Source organism: Brassica napus, chromosome C9 (genome assembly GCF_020379485.1).
Source record: "Brassica napus cultivar Da-Ae chromosome C9, Da-Ae, whole genome shotgun sequence".
Taxonomy (NCBI): domain Eukaryota; kingdom Viridiplantae; phylum Streptophyta; class Magnoliopsida; order Brassicales; family Brassicaceae; genus Brassica; species Brassica napus.
Window position 1 is genome coordinate 53765588 of NC_063452.1, and position 15481 is coordinate 53781068.

At 38.7% G+C, this 15481-nt stretch overlaps 2 protein-coding genes across 2 annotated transcripts; one reads left to right on the forward strand and one right to left on the reverse strand.

Annotated features, from left to right (window-relative positions):
* The first annotated feature begins 6018 nt into the window (after positions 1-6018).
* On the forward strand, positions 6019-7422 carry BNAC09G37170D (FCS-Like Zinc finger 14). The gene is made up of 2 exons (XM_013851448.3): positions 6019-6850; positions 6946-7422. Exons 1-2 carry the CDS (start codon positions 6234-6236, stop codon positions 7085-7087), a joined length of 759 nt encoding a protein of 252 aa, XP_013706902.2. The 5' UTR covers positions 6019-6233; the 3' UTR covers positions 7088-7422.
* Positions 7275-11812, reverse strand: LOC106409454 (pollen receptor-like kinase 6). Its single transcript, XM_048767403.1, has 2 exons — positions 9767-11812; positions 7275-9346 (listed from the first exon to the last, which is right to left on the reverse strand). The coding sequence occupies exons 1-2, from the start codon at positions 11148-11150 to the stop codon at positions 8781-8783; spliced, it is 1950 nt and encodes a 649-aa protein (XP_048623360.1). The 5' UTR covers positions 11151-11812; the 3' UTR covers positions 7275-8780.
* Between the last annotated feature and the right edge of the window lie 3669 nt (positions 11813-15481).

The window sequence follows — 15481 nt, forward strand, 5'->3', positions numbered from 1 at the left end:
GTCTACTTCTTCTAGTGCACCATCGGCTCCTCATGTGCCTCCTCCGATGCATCCTCCTGTGCCTCCTCCGATGGCACCTCCGATGGTCGCTGATATTCATCCTGATCTGATGGTGCCTCCGAGTGCTCCTTACTCGCAGTACACGGTAGAGGACATTCTCAGTCTGCCAGGCAGAGAAGGTTTACCAGTCATCGACCCAGACCGACCGGACGGAACGTTGTGGTATGTTGCATTAATTTTTTTAATTCGTTTAAATATCTTTTATAACATTAAAAAATAATTTATATTTTAAATTTGTATTTTCCAGGTGGGGGGTTGACGGATGTCTTGCATCGGACGTAACCGACACGATCAAGGGTTACTTCTCCATGCCACATCCAAACTGGAGTAAGACGCCTCACTACGTCAGAAAGACGTGGTTCAAAATTTACGCTGTAAGTTTCTATTAATTAATTATATATATTTTAATTTTTTCATGATTTATATATATACTTTCTAAGAAACTAATTGTTAATTTATTTTTTCCAACAGCAAAAATATAATTGGGCTTTGGGGATCACTGAGAGGGTGAGGAAGAAGTTTAACGCGAAAGCGAAAGTTCGCTTGTTGGACACGGTCTCCAACTGGAAGGGTGACTGGATCGTGAAGGGGTATGAGCGTGGCAAACCCGCTGAGCTCACCACGGACGTGTGGGATGGCCTCATCCGTTATTGGCGCCTTCCTGATTCGATTAGAATCGCCCAGGCTTGCTCTAACTCCCGTAACACGGTCGATGAGCACGGGAACGGGCCGATGCTTCACACTACGGGCCAAAAACCCCACGCCGGTGTCCGTTTGGAAATGGTAATTAAATATTTTATTAAATAATTTTTTTAATAATTATATTAATTTATTCTAACTTTCTTAACTGTTTTTTTAGGCCAAAGAGACGGGACATCTCCCGTCTCTTATGGAACTTTACGAGAGGACCCACAAGAACAAGGCGGGCGTATTTGTAGATGGCAAGTCCGAGCAAATCTACAACGACGTAGTTGCTCGGGTTGAAGACCGCCAGACTCAGCTGACCCAGCAGTCTACCGACGGATTACCCGTCACCTTATCCACACTTGAAGTGGATAAGATTTACGAGGAGGTAAATTTTCAAAAAAATTAACTTTTAATTAATCATTTAATTTAACTTTAAATATTTACTTACAATATTTACTTTTTGTTTTTAAGGTTGTCCCTAAAAAAAAGGGACGGACGTTGGGTATTGGTTCCGTCAATGATGTTCCGAGAGCGACATCGTCTTACGGTCAGCGACGGGATGATGAAGTCACGGAGCTGCGTAGAGAGTCCGCTCAGCTGCGTAACGAGTTGACCGCGACAAAATCTCGTATGGGTGGAGTCGAGGGCTTCTTGGACGTTATTGCGGCCACAAATCCGGAATGGGAGTCCATGTTGAGGAACATGCGACAACAACATCCCATTCATGGCGAGTCATCCGACGACGTACATAACGAGGCGGATGTTACGAGGAGGAGTGATGAATTCTACCGGGCGATGAACGACCCTTAGTTTTTTTTTTTGTTGTTGTATTATATAAATTCAAAACTTATTTATTTATAAAATATTTTCATATGAATTTATTTTTATTTTGAATTTTAATTTATTATTAAATTAAATAATTTTAATTATTTTTTATTATATTTTAAAATTCTGTAAAATAATAAAAACGAAGTAAATTCGTAGCTAAAGTACGACCTCTTTACGTGGAAATCTTACGAGGAAATGACGAGAAACAGTTTACGAGTATTTTACGAGGAATTCTTTACGAGGAAATAACGAGGAAATGTTTACGACTATTTTACGAGGAAATAATTTCGTGGTTATTACGTGTATTTTGCGAGAAAAATATTTCAAGGTATTTACGTGTAGATTACGAGAAACTGTTTTCGAGTTATTTACGAGGAATTGTAGCGACGTCCTTACGAGGAATTGTAGCGACGTCTTTACGACGAATCGTTCTACTTCGTCTTTACGACGAAATATATTCCTCGCTAAGTTACGACGAATTAGCGAGGAAATATGTGTTACGACGGACGTGCAACGAGCAAACACGTTTCCTCGCTAATTCGTCGTAAAGCCTCTTTTACGACGAATTAGCGAGGAAAACCGCCCTCGTTAAGATTATGTTTTCTTGTAGTGATTGATTGTGAATATTAAAAAGGCGGAGTGTGAGAAACAGCTGACAGACATGAAGGTAGCCAGAGCATGCCCATCAATCTCTCATTTGCTTTTTTGTGGATGACAATCTATTCTTTTGCAAAGCACAAAGAGAAGAATGCCAATCTATTCTCCGGATTTTGAAGGAATATGAGATGGTATCAGGTCAACTCATTAATTTTGATAAGTCTTCGATCCAGTTTGGGCACAAGATTGAGGAATCAGTTAGACAGGAATTAAGAGATATATTGGGGATTCATAATGTTGGAAGAATGAGAACTTATTTAGGATTACCAGAGAATCTTGGGGGCTCAAAGATTCAGGTTTTCAGCTTTGTGCAAGATAGACTTAACAAAAGGGTCAACGGGTGGACTTTCAAATTTTTCACGAAAGGAGGAAAAGAAGTAATTATTAAATCAGTAGTTACAGCACTACCAAATCACGTGATATCTTGTTATAGATTACCGAAGGAAACCGCGAAGAAATTGACAAATGCAGTAGCGCAATTTTGGTGGAGTTCAGGTGGAAGTACAAGAGGAATGCATTGGAAATCATGGGACAAGGTTTGTGTTAGTAAGGAGGAAGGAGGATTGGGGTTTAAAGACATCACTGATTTCAACACAGCAATGCTTAGTAAACAGTTATGGCGTTTGATTGAAAAGCCTAAGACTTTATTCTCTCGTGTTTTCAAAGGTCGGTATTACAGGAACGCATCACCCCTAGAGCCGATTCGCTCATACTCTCCGTCATATGGCTGGCGGAGTATCACATCTGCTAGATCTCTGGTTAGCAAATGACTAATCAAACGGGTGGGATCAGGATCCTCTATATCAGTATGGAATGATCTCTGGCTCCCAACCACTCGCCCGAGACCAGCAAATAAAAATCAACATAATCAGTACCCTGACCTCACAGTAAATTCTCTAATTGATCCTACTTTGCGACATTGGAACATGCAGGCAATTCGGGCTTTAGTGGACCCACATTATGTGAAAATTATAGAAAGTATACCTCTGAGTAGCGTTCAGAGGGTTGATAGAGATGGTTGACATTTCACAAACAATGGGAAATATACGGTCAAATCAGGATATCAGGTAGAGCGAGTTTATCCAGATAGAGAACGACCCCCAGTGATGTTTGGACCTTCAGTTGATGCCTTAAAGGCTTTCTGCTGGAAAGTACACTGTCCACCAAAGATTAAACATTTTCTATGGCAACTGGTAACAGGATGTGTAGCAGTCAAGAAGAATTTGAAAGCACGAGAGATAACTGGTGATATATGTTGTGCAAGATGCAGAGCTGATGAGGAATCAATTAATCATGTGTTTTTTGAATGTCCTCCAGCACTCCAGGTTTGGGCGCTTTCAAAGATACCGTCAAACCCAGCTATCTTCCCAACAAGGTCTCTTTTTACAAATATGGATCATCTTTTCTGGAGAGTTTCTCCGCAATTAGAGGATCACCAGTTTGCATGGATTCTATGGTATATCTGGAAAGGAAGAAATAACAAAGTTTTTAGTAACTTTGATATGGATTCCAGAGATACGCTTAAAGTAGCAAAAACAGAGTCCACACTATGGTCTGAAGCGCAGATAGCAAAAGAACAGAGGACTGAGGCACATGCAGAGGTTTCGGCATTACCGGTAATCCAAGGTCGATGGTGTTTCATAGATGGATCATGGAAAGAGAATGATGGTTTCTCTGGACAGGGGTGGTTCAGTACTTTAGAAGGATTTAATGGGCTGATGGGGGCAAAGAATGTTCGGGCTAGTCTATCTCCTCTCCATGTGGAAATGGAAGCATTACTTTGGACAATGGAATGTATGAGGAACTTACGTCAATTTCAGGTTACGTTTGCAACGGATTGTTCTCAATTGTTGAAGATTGTTTCGGAACCAGAAGAATGGCCAGCTTTTGCAAGTTATTTAGAAGATATTAAAGTCCTGAAGGAAAGTTTTTCTCGATCAGAGATTATCCATGTGTCAAGAACGCAAAATATAAAGGCGGATAGCCTAGCACGTAGTGCCAGGAAACAGCCGTCTTTCGTCGTTCACATGGATCAATATCTTTCAGTTTGGTTCACAGAGTCTGTATGAGTCTGTTTATGTTGATGACAAAAAAAAAAATTCTAGTACATAATATAATAAATTTAATTCATAAAAATATTGTAAAACTGATATAAAGTATAATATATATAATGTATATATATGCATATAACAGATCGAATTAGATATATGTTCCTAAAAATATTGGTATTTGTGATTTGCTTCTTTTTTGGATATTGTATTTTAGTATATTTGATTTGTTTCGTAGAGTTACGGATATCCAGATTTTTTGGTTTAAATCAAAACGAATAACGAATCGAATCAAAATTTATGAATATTTTACTCAACTTTATCAGTAAACAATAAAAATTATATATATATATATATATATAGTTTGCCTTTTGATTTGTTATCTATTTTTATTCGAACCGAAAAATCCAGAGTTTTATTGGAACCACGTATGTGAGTTTTATATTAAAAAAACGCATAATGTAAACACATTTATGAATATAATGTGAACGCGTTAACATATTTATTATCAAATCATTGTGAGACTGCCACGTGTCTATTATAGTGTGAATGCATTTATTACAATATTTTTCTTTTAATATATAAGAGATATACTTTTAGAAACATTTTTTTTTTGAAACATTTTATCGGCGTATTTATGTGTTACTAAAATACTTCGAAAATACATATGAATAGAAATCTCGGTATGGAAATGTGACCATATGAAAACAGAAATACGAGTCAGCAAATAATAGTGGAGGGTACAATGGAGCTGTTGATGAATGGCACGTAATCACATCTCATGAAAGTGCGTAACGAATCCTCTTTAATTAGCTTGTGGGACCCAATTCCTAAAAATGTGTTGTGTCTCAGTGTGGAGTGTGGACCACTCTTTCATTGGCACCTCATCTTCATATTCGTTTTAATATCTCTGCTATTACTACTCCTTTCAGCATTTTAACGTGTTATAGACTTATAGTCGATTCCTAAATTAATATTCTATATATTGTTGTTGATTTTCTTACAAAAACGAATCCTTCCAATCTAAACACCATTATTATGAACATTGTTTAGGGTTTATCTCAATTCAGCTTACACATATTACACTCTACTAAAATTCATTAATTATTGAATAACAAATAAACCATGCATGTGTCGCTGTTATGTATAAGTCTGGCCAAACACAGAAGGTTGCGTTTTGTTTTTGACATAATTGCTTACAAACGTTGTCTTTGGGGCTGGATGATTGCGATTGCATGCATTTGAAACTAATTTTCATAACGCTGTTTAAACATTTCCAAACCAATAGTTTTGAATATTTTAAGTAACGTATTAACAGTTAAACACCGTGTCCCTCACCCACACGATTATTTGTAAGAAGAAGTGCCAAAATGTTTTGTTTTTTTAAAGCTCTTTTATTATTAAACGCCAAAATGTATTTGCGTCAACGATTAATTCGAAGCCTTAGTATATTGACTATTCTCAGAACGATAATTAACGATTTAATCATGTAATTATAATATACTGCATTTGATACACTTACTAAACCAATTTATCAATTAATATATTCTGTTATTTATCCCTTTGATAACGTATAATTCTCAAAACCTTGGGCGCTATCCATTTCTCTCTTACAAAAAGAAATAAAAAAAAGATTTCGATTCGAATTAGCTGCATACGTTTCATGGCCTGTTACGTCATTAGTTTTGTTTTCGAAGATAACAACAAGGGTTTTTATTTGCAAAATAAGAATAGTTTACGTGATCTATTGTAAATATTGCAATAAGTAAAAGTAATGTAAAGTTTCTCAACCCTCCCCACCAACTCCACCATAAATAACACATCTCTCTCCCATCTCTTCTTTGTGGAAACACCACCAATCTTCCTCTTCTTCTCTCATATTTTTATGTTTCTTCAGCTTTTTAAGTTTTAAGGTTGATCTGATCAAACCCCTTAATTCTCTCGACCAAGATCATGCTTAGCAAAAGAACCCATCCCATAATCGGAAAAATATCGGAGCTTCTCGTCGGCGTGAACCGATCTGCGGCCGCGGCGACTCCGTTCTTTGACGTCTTGATGACAAGCCCTAAAAGCCCACTTGACTTCAAGATTCTCCCTCAGATATCTCAAAGAAACAGCTCAAAGAGATTTTACGATGACAACCTCGGTGGCTCCGTTGGTCTAGGGATTGTAGCCGCACTCGAGAACTCAACCACTCGTTTAATAACTAGCGTTTCTAGATCGGAACCGAACCAATCCAACCGGTCTGATCCGGTCCAGTTCATGAGCCATGAAGGAAGCACGGACGAAGAAGAAGAAGACGAGGAGATGTTCATAATGGACGAGGAGGAGTATACGTTGGTAACGTGTCACCATGGTCCAAGTGGACCTTGTAGTACAAGGGTTTTTGACAGAGATGGGTTTGAGTGTTTGGCAAGTCAGATCAACGAGGATCGTCGTGAGAGACTTTTCATAGTCGATGTCGGTACGGAATCTCCTGAGAACTCGCCGGAGTTTAAGGGTTTGGGTTTCCTCAGTTCTTGTTACTTGTGCAGGAAGAAACTTCACGGTCGCGACATATTTATTTATAGGTATAAATCATTTGGGAATAAAATATGTGTGTTTATACTTTATAGTGTGGATTTATAACTCGATTGTATTTTGATTGAATATTTGTTTAATGCAGAGGAGAAAAAGCCTTTTGCAGCTCAGAGTGTCGATCGAGTCATATAGCAAGTGTTGAAAGGAAAGAGAGATGTAGATCGAAGTTCTCAACCTCTCCTTACACCGCCGGCCAAATTTTCTCCTCCGGAGTTCTAGTGACTTAGCCGGAGTTCTACTCAGTATACATATATATGGGGGATCAGGGGTAAATAAAATAAGTACGCATACAACATATGCGGATGAAATAAATTAGCATATATAGTAATATGACAGGTATGTCTATATAAATGATATAAGTTAATATATGATATATGGTGGAAATGTAACAACATGAAAAATTTTGTGAGGAGGGGGGGGGGGGGGGGGGGGGTTAATGATAGTAGAGAGAGCTACTTCTTGATCGTTGAACATGGCGAGAAATGGAATAATGCTCTTTGTTTTGGTCATTGTTTTTGTATTCTATGGTATTTAACTTATTTAAATAATTTTGAAGTTCAAACTGGTTTCTTCCTTATTCTTGTGTCCCTTTCTTTTAGTGGACGTTTTGAAAGGTGAATATATTGTTCTAGCGAGAAAGGTGAATATATAATAAGTGCTCCAAGCATCATATCAAATCATTAAAGCGAATATTAGCAAACAAAAAAGAAAGAGGAGTGGTGAAAATTATATAAAATCGAATGATATACATAATACGAATACTTTCAGCTTAATCCCCTAGTATAACCGTATAACACTAAGGGCATGATTAACCCGGTCTTTTAGCCGGAATTCTTAATTCATGATTTGATATTTATTTTTTTTACATTTTTTGGCTAAAATTATTTAAGAGACGGTTCTTACCTTTTTTTAGTTAAAATCTAAGAAAAACTAAGAACCGTCTTTTAACCGAAGGTAATAACTCAAGTTTAGAAACCGGAGTTAGTCATGGTGTAATAGAAAAGGTTGTTGCCGTGTTGGTTTGTGCGTGGTTTATCCATCAATTTGTGAAAATGGGTAAACTATCAAATACAAATATTGTAATAAATAATATTGACCCATACGGAAGAAGCCAGAGAAGAGAATAAGCCCAAAAGAGGGACAATATTGGCATATTGCTGAGTCGTTGGGCCCACAATATTCCAATTATTAACTAATTGAATTATTTAGAAAGAACAAGACAAAACCTAATTTCTTTGTGGTCCTTTCATTAAAATTGACTTGCATGCAAAAATTAATGTCTGTTCTTATTAGAACTGAGTACTACCCAATATTCAAGCCTTTTGGGTCCATCAATATGTTCCTCTTTAAGAACATGTACACACATAGTATGATTGCTTGTTTTAATATAAAAACGTATGTTTGACAAAAAAAATATATATATATATAAACGTATAATCATTTTGACAATTTATGTGCAGAGTAACCCATATCAAACATTGTAGCTGTACAGTAACTTGTAAGTGGTAAATTTTCCGTCATAAATTAAGAAAACTACCACAACACAGATTTTAAGATTTTTCTTGCCCACGTTTTGGTGTTAGTTCGGATATGTTCTTGAACAATTTACAGTGAAAATGCTCTGAGTGCTGAAATGTTTTACATAACGTTTTTCGATAAGAGAAAACTAGAAGAAGAAAAGAGAAAATCTAATAAACATATGTCATGCTAATGAACAATTGTTGTTTACTTATGGAACAAGGAACATAAAAGTATATATGTATGTATATATGTTTTTGCCGAGATTTGAAGAACAATTCAATCTGCAAAGGAAAATCGTATTTCCTATTTACACACCCAAATTATTTTTTTCTGGTTGCTTGCACGTTAGTATTATATCTAACTGTCCCGACCACGTTTGCATTCTAAGCATCTCAACCATCATTTTTTCACTTGTTCTATTCTTCTAACAGTTTCCCTCATGTCAGGTCTTTCATCTGGATTACTTGCGATACAAGCAGCCCCAGTCCGCAGCAACTCCAGCATCTGCTGCACGGAATCAGCATTATTTCCTATCTCCGGATCGATAAGTTCTTCTTCTTTGTGCTCCGCAATAGAAGATTGAACCCATTCAACGATATCAATCCCGCCTTTACCGGTGTTTAAGTATTGAGAAGGAAACTTCCCTGTCAAGATCTCTAGAACTATGATTCCAAGGCAGTAGACGTCTGATTTATGAGAAACCTGTTGGTTCTGCGCAAACTCTGGAGTTTTGTAAGCGAACATTGCTTGTGCGTTGCTTGGCTGGAGAAACGGTAAGAATGCGTAGTCACTGATCAATGGCTCGTAGGTCTCGCTGAGGAGAATATTGCTGGATTTTAGGTTACCGTGTGGGAGCTCGTAGGAAGCAAACTCCTCGTGCAAGAACTGCATACCATGTGCCACTCCTTGGATTATCTTCAGTCTTGTCGCCCAAGTTAGCTCGGAATGTTGTATCCCACGGTCACCTATTGAGATAATAACACAAAATATTCATTTAGATTCAGTGGTTAAATCAAGATTTATCCTACTCCTTCGAGTTTCACCCACAAAGATTTTATATTGACCACTAAAATGGTTCAACATGTTTTATAAATTTTATGGAGTATATATCAAGATTTAATTCTACTATCAGTGTTCTAAAACGCGGTAAGAGCTGGCTAGGCGGTATATGAGTCTCTAGTGCATAGCCGTATACGCGGATGCGGATGCTTAAACGAGTCTAGACAGATCAAGATTTAACTCTATTATTAGTGTTCTAAAACGCGGTAAGGGCTGGCTAGGCGGTATATGAGTCTCTAGCATATACGGCTATACACGGATGCTTAAACGAGCCTAGCTAGATCAAGACTTAACCCTATTATATATAAAAAGGCATTGCGGATTACCGTGTAAAACGTAAAGTAAGCTGCTCTTAGGCATATACTCAGAGACGACAAGCTTCTCTTCTTGACGGTAATGATAGGCTAAAGGGGTAAGAACGTTAGGGTGTCGGATTTTCCCCAACCGTCTCATCTCTACATCAAAAGCCTCACTTGCGAGTTTATTCATATCCCTAATCCTCTTCACCACAACTGCTAATCCATTGGCCATCACCGCCTTGTAAGCTGATCCAAGACTACCGTTTCCTAGCACCTCAGCAGCAGCCTTCATCAGATCAGGCAAACCAAACGAGCCCTTGTCCGTGTTCACCATTATGATATCACCCATACCTCCGCCTCCTCCTCTTCCTCCACCACCTTTCCCATGAGACGAGCCTTTTTTGGTAGAACCGCCTTCGGGGTTTCCACCGCGCTTCTTGCTTGATTCAGTAGACCTTTTAACCGTCGTGGATTCGGGTACCTTGACCTCCACGACATCGCTCGGACGCTCTTTGTCGAGCTTGCGAAAACCGGCATTTTGCTTCTTGTTTCGCTTTTTTATAAATCCAACAACAATACAACACATCATGAGAAACGAGATGACCAACAGGACCGCGTTTATCGTGGTCCTGTTGGAATTATCTGTTCCCTCGGAGGTCGGGGGAATACCATCGCCGGTTTCTTTTGGGTCAATAGCCTCACATCCAACGTTCACTGCCTTGCCGCACAAGCCTTCGTTCCCTTCCAGTTTCATGACAAGATTTTTCCTATCCGAGAGACCCGCCGGGACCTCTCCTTCGAGCTGGTTGTTCGAGAGGTCGAGGCTTTTCAGGTTCTTGTTGGTCTCGATCAACGGAGGTATCTCTCCTGAAAACTTATTGTCTTGAAGGTGAAGCTCCTCTAAATGAGGGAGCTGCATAATGGAGGAAGGGATCTTCCCAACGAATTGGTTATGATCAAGAAACAGCCTCTTGAGCTTTGACATGTCTTTAAAGAAATCGTCAGGGATCTCTCCGGAGAAGGTGTTGTTGGAGAGCATGATGGATTTGAGGCCTCGGAGTTTGAAGAAATGAGGGAGAGGACCTGAGAGGAGGTTGTTGTCTAGCCTGACGGTTTTTAGATTTGCGAGAGCCTTTAGATCATCGACGCTGATGGTTCCCGAGAGACCGAGCCGCGTGACGTGAATGCCTGAGACTGTGAGACCCTTTTGGCAATAGATCCCGAACCATTTCCCACTGCAAGGATCTGTTCCTAATCTCCATGAATTTAGATCCCCTTTGGTTATCTTCACCGAGTTCTTGAACCGCACGAGCGGTTCGGCCTCGCTTATGTGTTGCAATGAAGGGGAGATCGAGAAACACATGAGGATGAGGAGGAGGAGGAAGAAGCCGTGAATCAGAACAGCAGCCATGGATTGAGGACAAGAGAGAGAGAGAGAGAGAGAGAGAGAGGCTGTTGTTCTTTACGTTCTTGGTATGTTATGTCTAGAAACAAGGACGATGAATGGTTCGTTGAGAGATGTAGTTTTGTTTAGATTGTGTTTGTTGTTTCAAAGGCAAGGGTGACATTTTGTTTTCTTCTTTTGACTGACTTATCTTTGCTAAAAATAGCAATGTATTTTGATAAGGATCAAAATAGGTATCTTTAAGACATGCATTTAAGGAAACAAGTTTAGGCAGAATCCAAACTTAAACGCTCAGAGAAGACAACAAACGATTTAAGAATCAAATCTTAAGGCCAGCGGCAAAGGAGTGTCTAGGCTCTCCGCCACTCAGGTTCAATTCTCGCTGGGAGAAAATGATTAGGTTTTCCGCGGGAAGTGGGCGTTCGAGTATCCGTACGGATTCGAGTCGTGTATTTTAGTATAGGAGCGTAGAATCTGTTCGGGAATTTAACACTTCGAGTTTAGATTTTGGAAAAACAAATTCTTCATTGTTTAAATTTTTTATACTTAAAAATTTACCACTAGTTTAACTAATTTCTAATTCGTAATAGATTAAAGTTTTGAAAATAGAAAGACACTAATTTGATGGTTGTTTTGCGATTTTAGATGTAATTTTTGTTAATATAAAATAAGAAGTTTGACATGCAATTTTAAATGAGTAGCAAATCATTTTAATCGCCGTTATATGTATATTATCTGATATTAAACCATGTGCAACATCAATATATATATGGGCTTTTTGCAAAAGTGACTCAAAACTTGGAGTCAAACAGAAAACTAACATTTTCTTTTGACTCCTTTTTTTTTTGAGATTTTAACCCCACACCTGCACTTTATCTACGAAAATGCCATTAACATTTTTTTTTTTTTTTTTCGAAAATGGCTTCTTTACTGTCTCAACCTCATCTTCTTCAAGTATTTACAATACTGCCACTGCAATGAATAGTGGCAACAACCTTGTACGAACTGTTTGGAGCTTTTAATGCCCTTTAATGCACGTAAATCTCTTTACACTCTCTCTGTTTCAATTGTTATGAACTAAAAACAACATTTCTTTCACTTTCTCTCTATATTCATCCAAAAAACTCAAGCTTTTGATTCAAAATATGGGCTATGGTTGCAGAGCCATATTTCTTTCGTTTTGACTTACGGTTGCTTTCGTTTGAGGTTCTGGGTGGTTGGAGAAGACCCTGTGTGCAAACGAAGTCATCTCACCTAGTTTAAGGTACGAATTTGAATTTTTTTCCAAGATCTGTTCGCGTAGAAGACTTACTAGTAAGTCATCTGTATGTAGAAGACTTACTGATGAGTCTTCTGGTCAAACGGACGACTTAAATTAAGTCGTCCAGCTTTGTTTGTTAAAAAAAAACACTTCAGACGACTTATATATACGTCGTCTACGAGAAACGGGCTAGTTTTGCATTTGACCGAATCGTGTCAGATCTTTGACTATTTCTGGACGACTTATAATTCAGTCGTCTCTGGGGAAGTTAAAATTTCAATATTTTATGAAAACTTGACGACTTACGTGTAAGTCGTCCTAGGTTAGTTTTGTAATTGAAAAATAAAACTTCATAATTTAACTTTAACCAGACGACTTAATATAAAGTCGTCCCTCCAGAAGACTTAATTTAAAGTCGTCCGGGGAAAGCAAAGTCGTCCAGAATTTTTCCCAATTTTCTGGTCAAACCTTGCTTATCCCGGACGACCTTAAATTAAGTCGTTTAGCTGGACGACTTTCATCTAAGTCGTCTGGAGAAAGTTAAATTTCAAGTTTTATTTTTCAATTACAAAACTAACCTAGGACGACTTACGTGTAAGTCGTCAAGTTTTCATAAAATATTGAAATTTTAACTTTCCCAGAGACGACTGAATTATAAGTCGTCCAGAAATAGTCAAAGATCTGACACGATTCGGTCAAATGCAAAACTAGCCCGTTTCTCGTAGACGACTTATATATAAGTCGTCTGAAGTTTTTTTTTTAACAAACAAAGCTGGACGACTTAGAATTAAGTCGTCCCTTTTAATTTTCAATTGCAAAAGTGACCTCTTTAGACGACTTACCTTTAAGTCTTCTGGACGACTTAATGCTAAGTCGTCTGCGGCAATGTTTATTGAACTTCTTCATTTCCCTTTTCTCTATGTTTACTAATGTGTTTTATTTTGAATATTTGCAGATGATTTTTCAGTTACATGCAGTGTATGGAGAATGGTTGTTGAGAGATTTCCGTTGGGATTTTGTGGTTGATGATCTCAAAGGAGGAAGATTGTTTTTATTGAATGAAGATTCAACACATGCTGAACTTGTTGCAATGGCTCAAGAAGATTATAACCTGGACATGAGAACAGTGAGTGTGGAGATTAGCTACTCATTACCAGCAGAAATGATGATGGCTCCAGGCAGTCTTCCCATTCATGTTACAAGTGATAGACAAGTTCGAAACTTGCTGGAGATACTCAAAACCCATAGAGTATGTCTTTGTGTATCAAGCCGCAGCAAGGTCGAAACGGTTTCAGAGAAAAGGGATATTGATGAAGCTGGTGAATGGGAAAAAGATGTTGGTGATAATGATGAAGCTGGTGAATGGGAAGAAGATGTTGGTGATAATGATGAAGCTGGTGAATGGGAAGAAGATGGGGAGGAGGAAAATGGGGAGGAGGATGCTGATAATTCTATTGTTGGTGAAACGGATCAGAATGGTGGGGATTACAGTCTTTATGGAAAGGTTCCAGATGAGGACGAGGAAGATGATGATAATATTTGTTTTGAAGAAATCCAAAAGACATATGCTAAGACAAATGCTATTGAAGGAGGAAAATCGAATGGTACCAGTATCTATGTCAACCAGAGTTTTGTTAGCAAGGGTGCTCTGCTTTCAGAGCTGCGGTTGGCAGCAGTGAGGGGTAAGTTTTCTTTCAAATTATACAAATCAACGAAAACTCTCGTTGTGGCAACATGTCCGGTTAGCTATTGTGGATGGAAGGTCAGAGCGAGTGTCAAACATGGGACAAACACGTTTTGGGTAACAAAGTATGTGGAAAAACATTTATGCTCAGCGGGAGACCGAATCGCTCAGCGGAGACACTGTACTCCGAAGTATGTAGGTAGTCTTTTCATTGATCGTGTTGGAATCATTGATGGGATAACTCCGCAGCATATCACTGATGCAATGAGGAACATGTTTGGCATGGCGCTTGATTACACCACTTCATACAGAGCACTGTTATATGCACAAAGATTGGTGAGAGGATCAGCAGAAGAAGGGTATTCGCGTCTGGCATCATATCTCGAGCAAATCTCCATTGCAAATCCTGATTCTATCACGGCGATAGAACTTGATTCTATGAAAAGATTTAAGTATCTATTTCTCTCTTTTGGAGCTTCTATCAAAGGTTTTAAGTATCAGAGAAGGGTCATTGTGGTGGATGGAACTCACCTAAGTGGAAAGTATGGAGGAACTATGTTAGTTGCAGCCGCACAAGATGGCAATTTTCAGATATTCCCATTGGCTTTTGGGATCGTGGATGAGGAAGATATACCTTCTTGGGAATGGTTTTTCACAAAATTGGCTAGTTGTATATCTCATGACAAGCCTCTGGTGATAGTCTCCGACCGGCACAAGGCCATTAAAAGTGCGTGTGATAAGGTGTTTCCTTGGGCAACCCGAGGAATATGTTATTATCACCTTCAAGATAACATTGTCAAAAAGTTTAAAGGGAAACATCTCATGTACTTGGTGAAAGGGGCTGCTTATGCTCACACGGTTTACGATTTTGACCGGTACATGGCTGAGATACGGAGTGCAAACCCGGAACTTGCAACGTATTTGGAGAAAGCCGACGTCAGGCTATGGTCAAGGGTTTATTGTAAGGGGAACAGGTTCAACATAAAAACAAGCAACATTGCTGAATCTATTAATTCCGCACTGAAGCGAGCAAGAGGATTTCCGATTACGTTCCTGCTGGAGTTCATAAGGCAGAAGTTAGGAAAATGGTATTGGAAAAGGAGACAAGATGCTTTGAGTCTCACAACTGAACATAGCGGGGGTGTTGAATACTTGCTTGCTGTTCGAGAAGAGATAGCGGGTACGATGACGGTCGAACCAATTGATGGATGGCATTTCTTTGTCAAAGGTGGCAAAATGGACTGTGTGGTTGATTTGGAACATGCAAAGTGTGATTGTGGTGTCTACTATCCCTTCAAGTGTATTTTATTTTTAGACTACCTTCTACTATCCCTTCAAGTCGTCCAAACCTTCTAGACGACTTATTTGTAAGTCGTCCAGTTGGAAAACCTT

What these genes read in the sequence shown, in the direction of transcription:
- BNAC09G37170D (XM_013851448.3), top strand. Translation starts at nt 6,234, where the DNA reads ATGCTTAGCAAAAGAACCCATCCCATAATCGGAAAAATATCGGAGCTT. An exon ending in CGCGACATATTTATTTATAG is followed by an intron (nt 6,851 to 6,945) that starts GTATAAATCATT and finishes TGTTTAATGCAG; the next exon opens with AGGAGAAAAAGCCTTTTGCA.
- LOC106409454 (XM_048767403.1), bottom strand. Translation starts at nt 11,150, where the DNA reads ATGGCTGCTGTTCTGATTCACGGCTTCTTCCTCCTCCTCCTCATCCTC. An exon ending in CTTACTTTACGTTTTACACG is followed by an intron (nt 9,347 to 9,766) that starts GTAATCCGCAAT and finishes TTATCTCAATAG; the next exon opens with GTGACCGTGGGATACAACAT.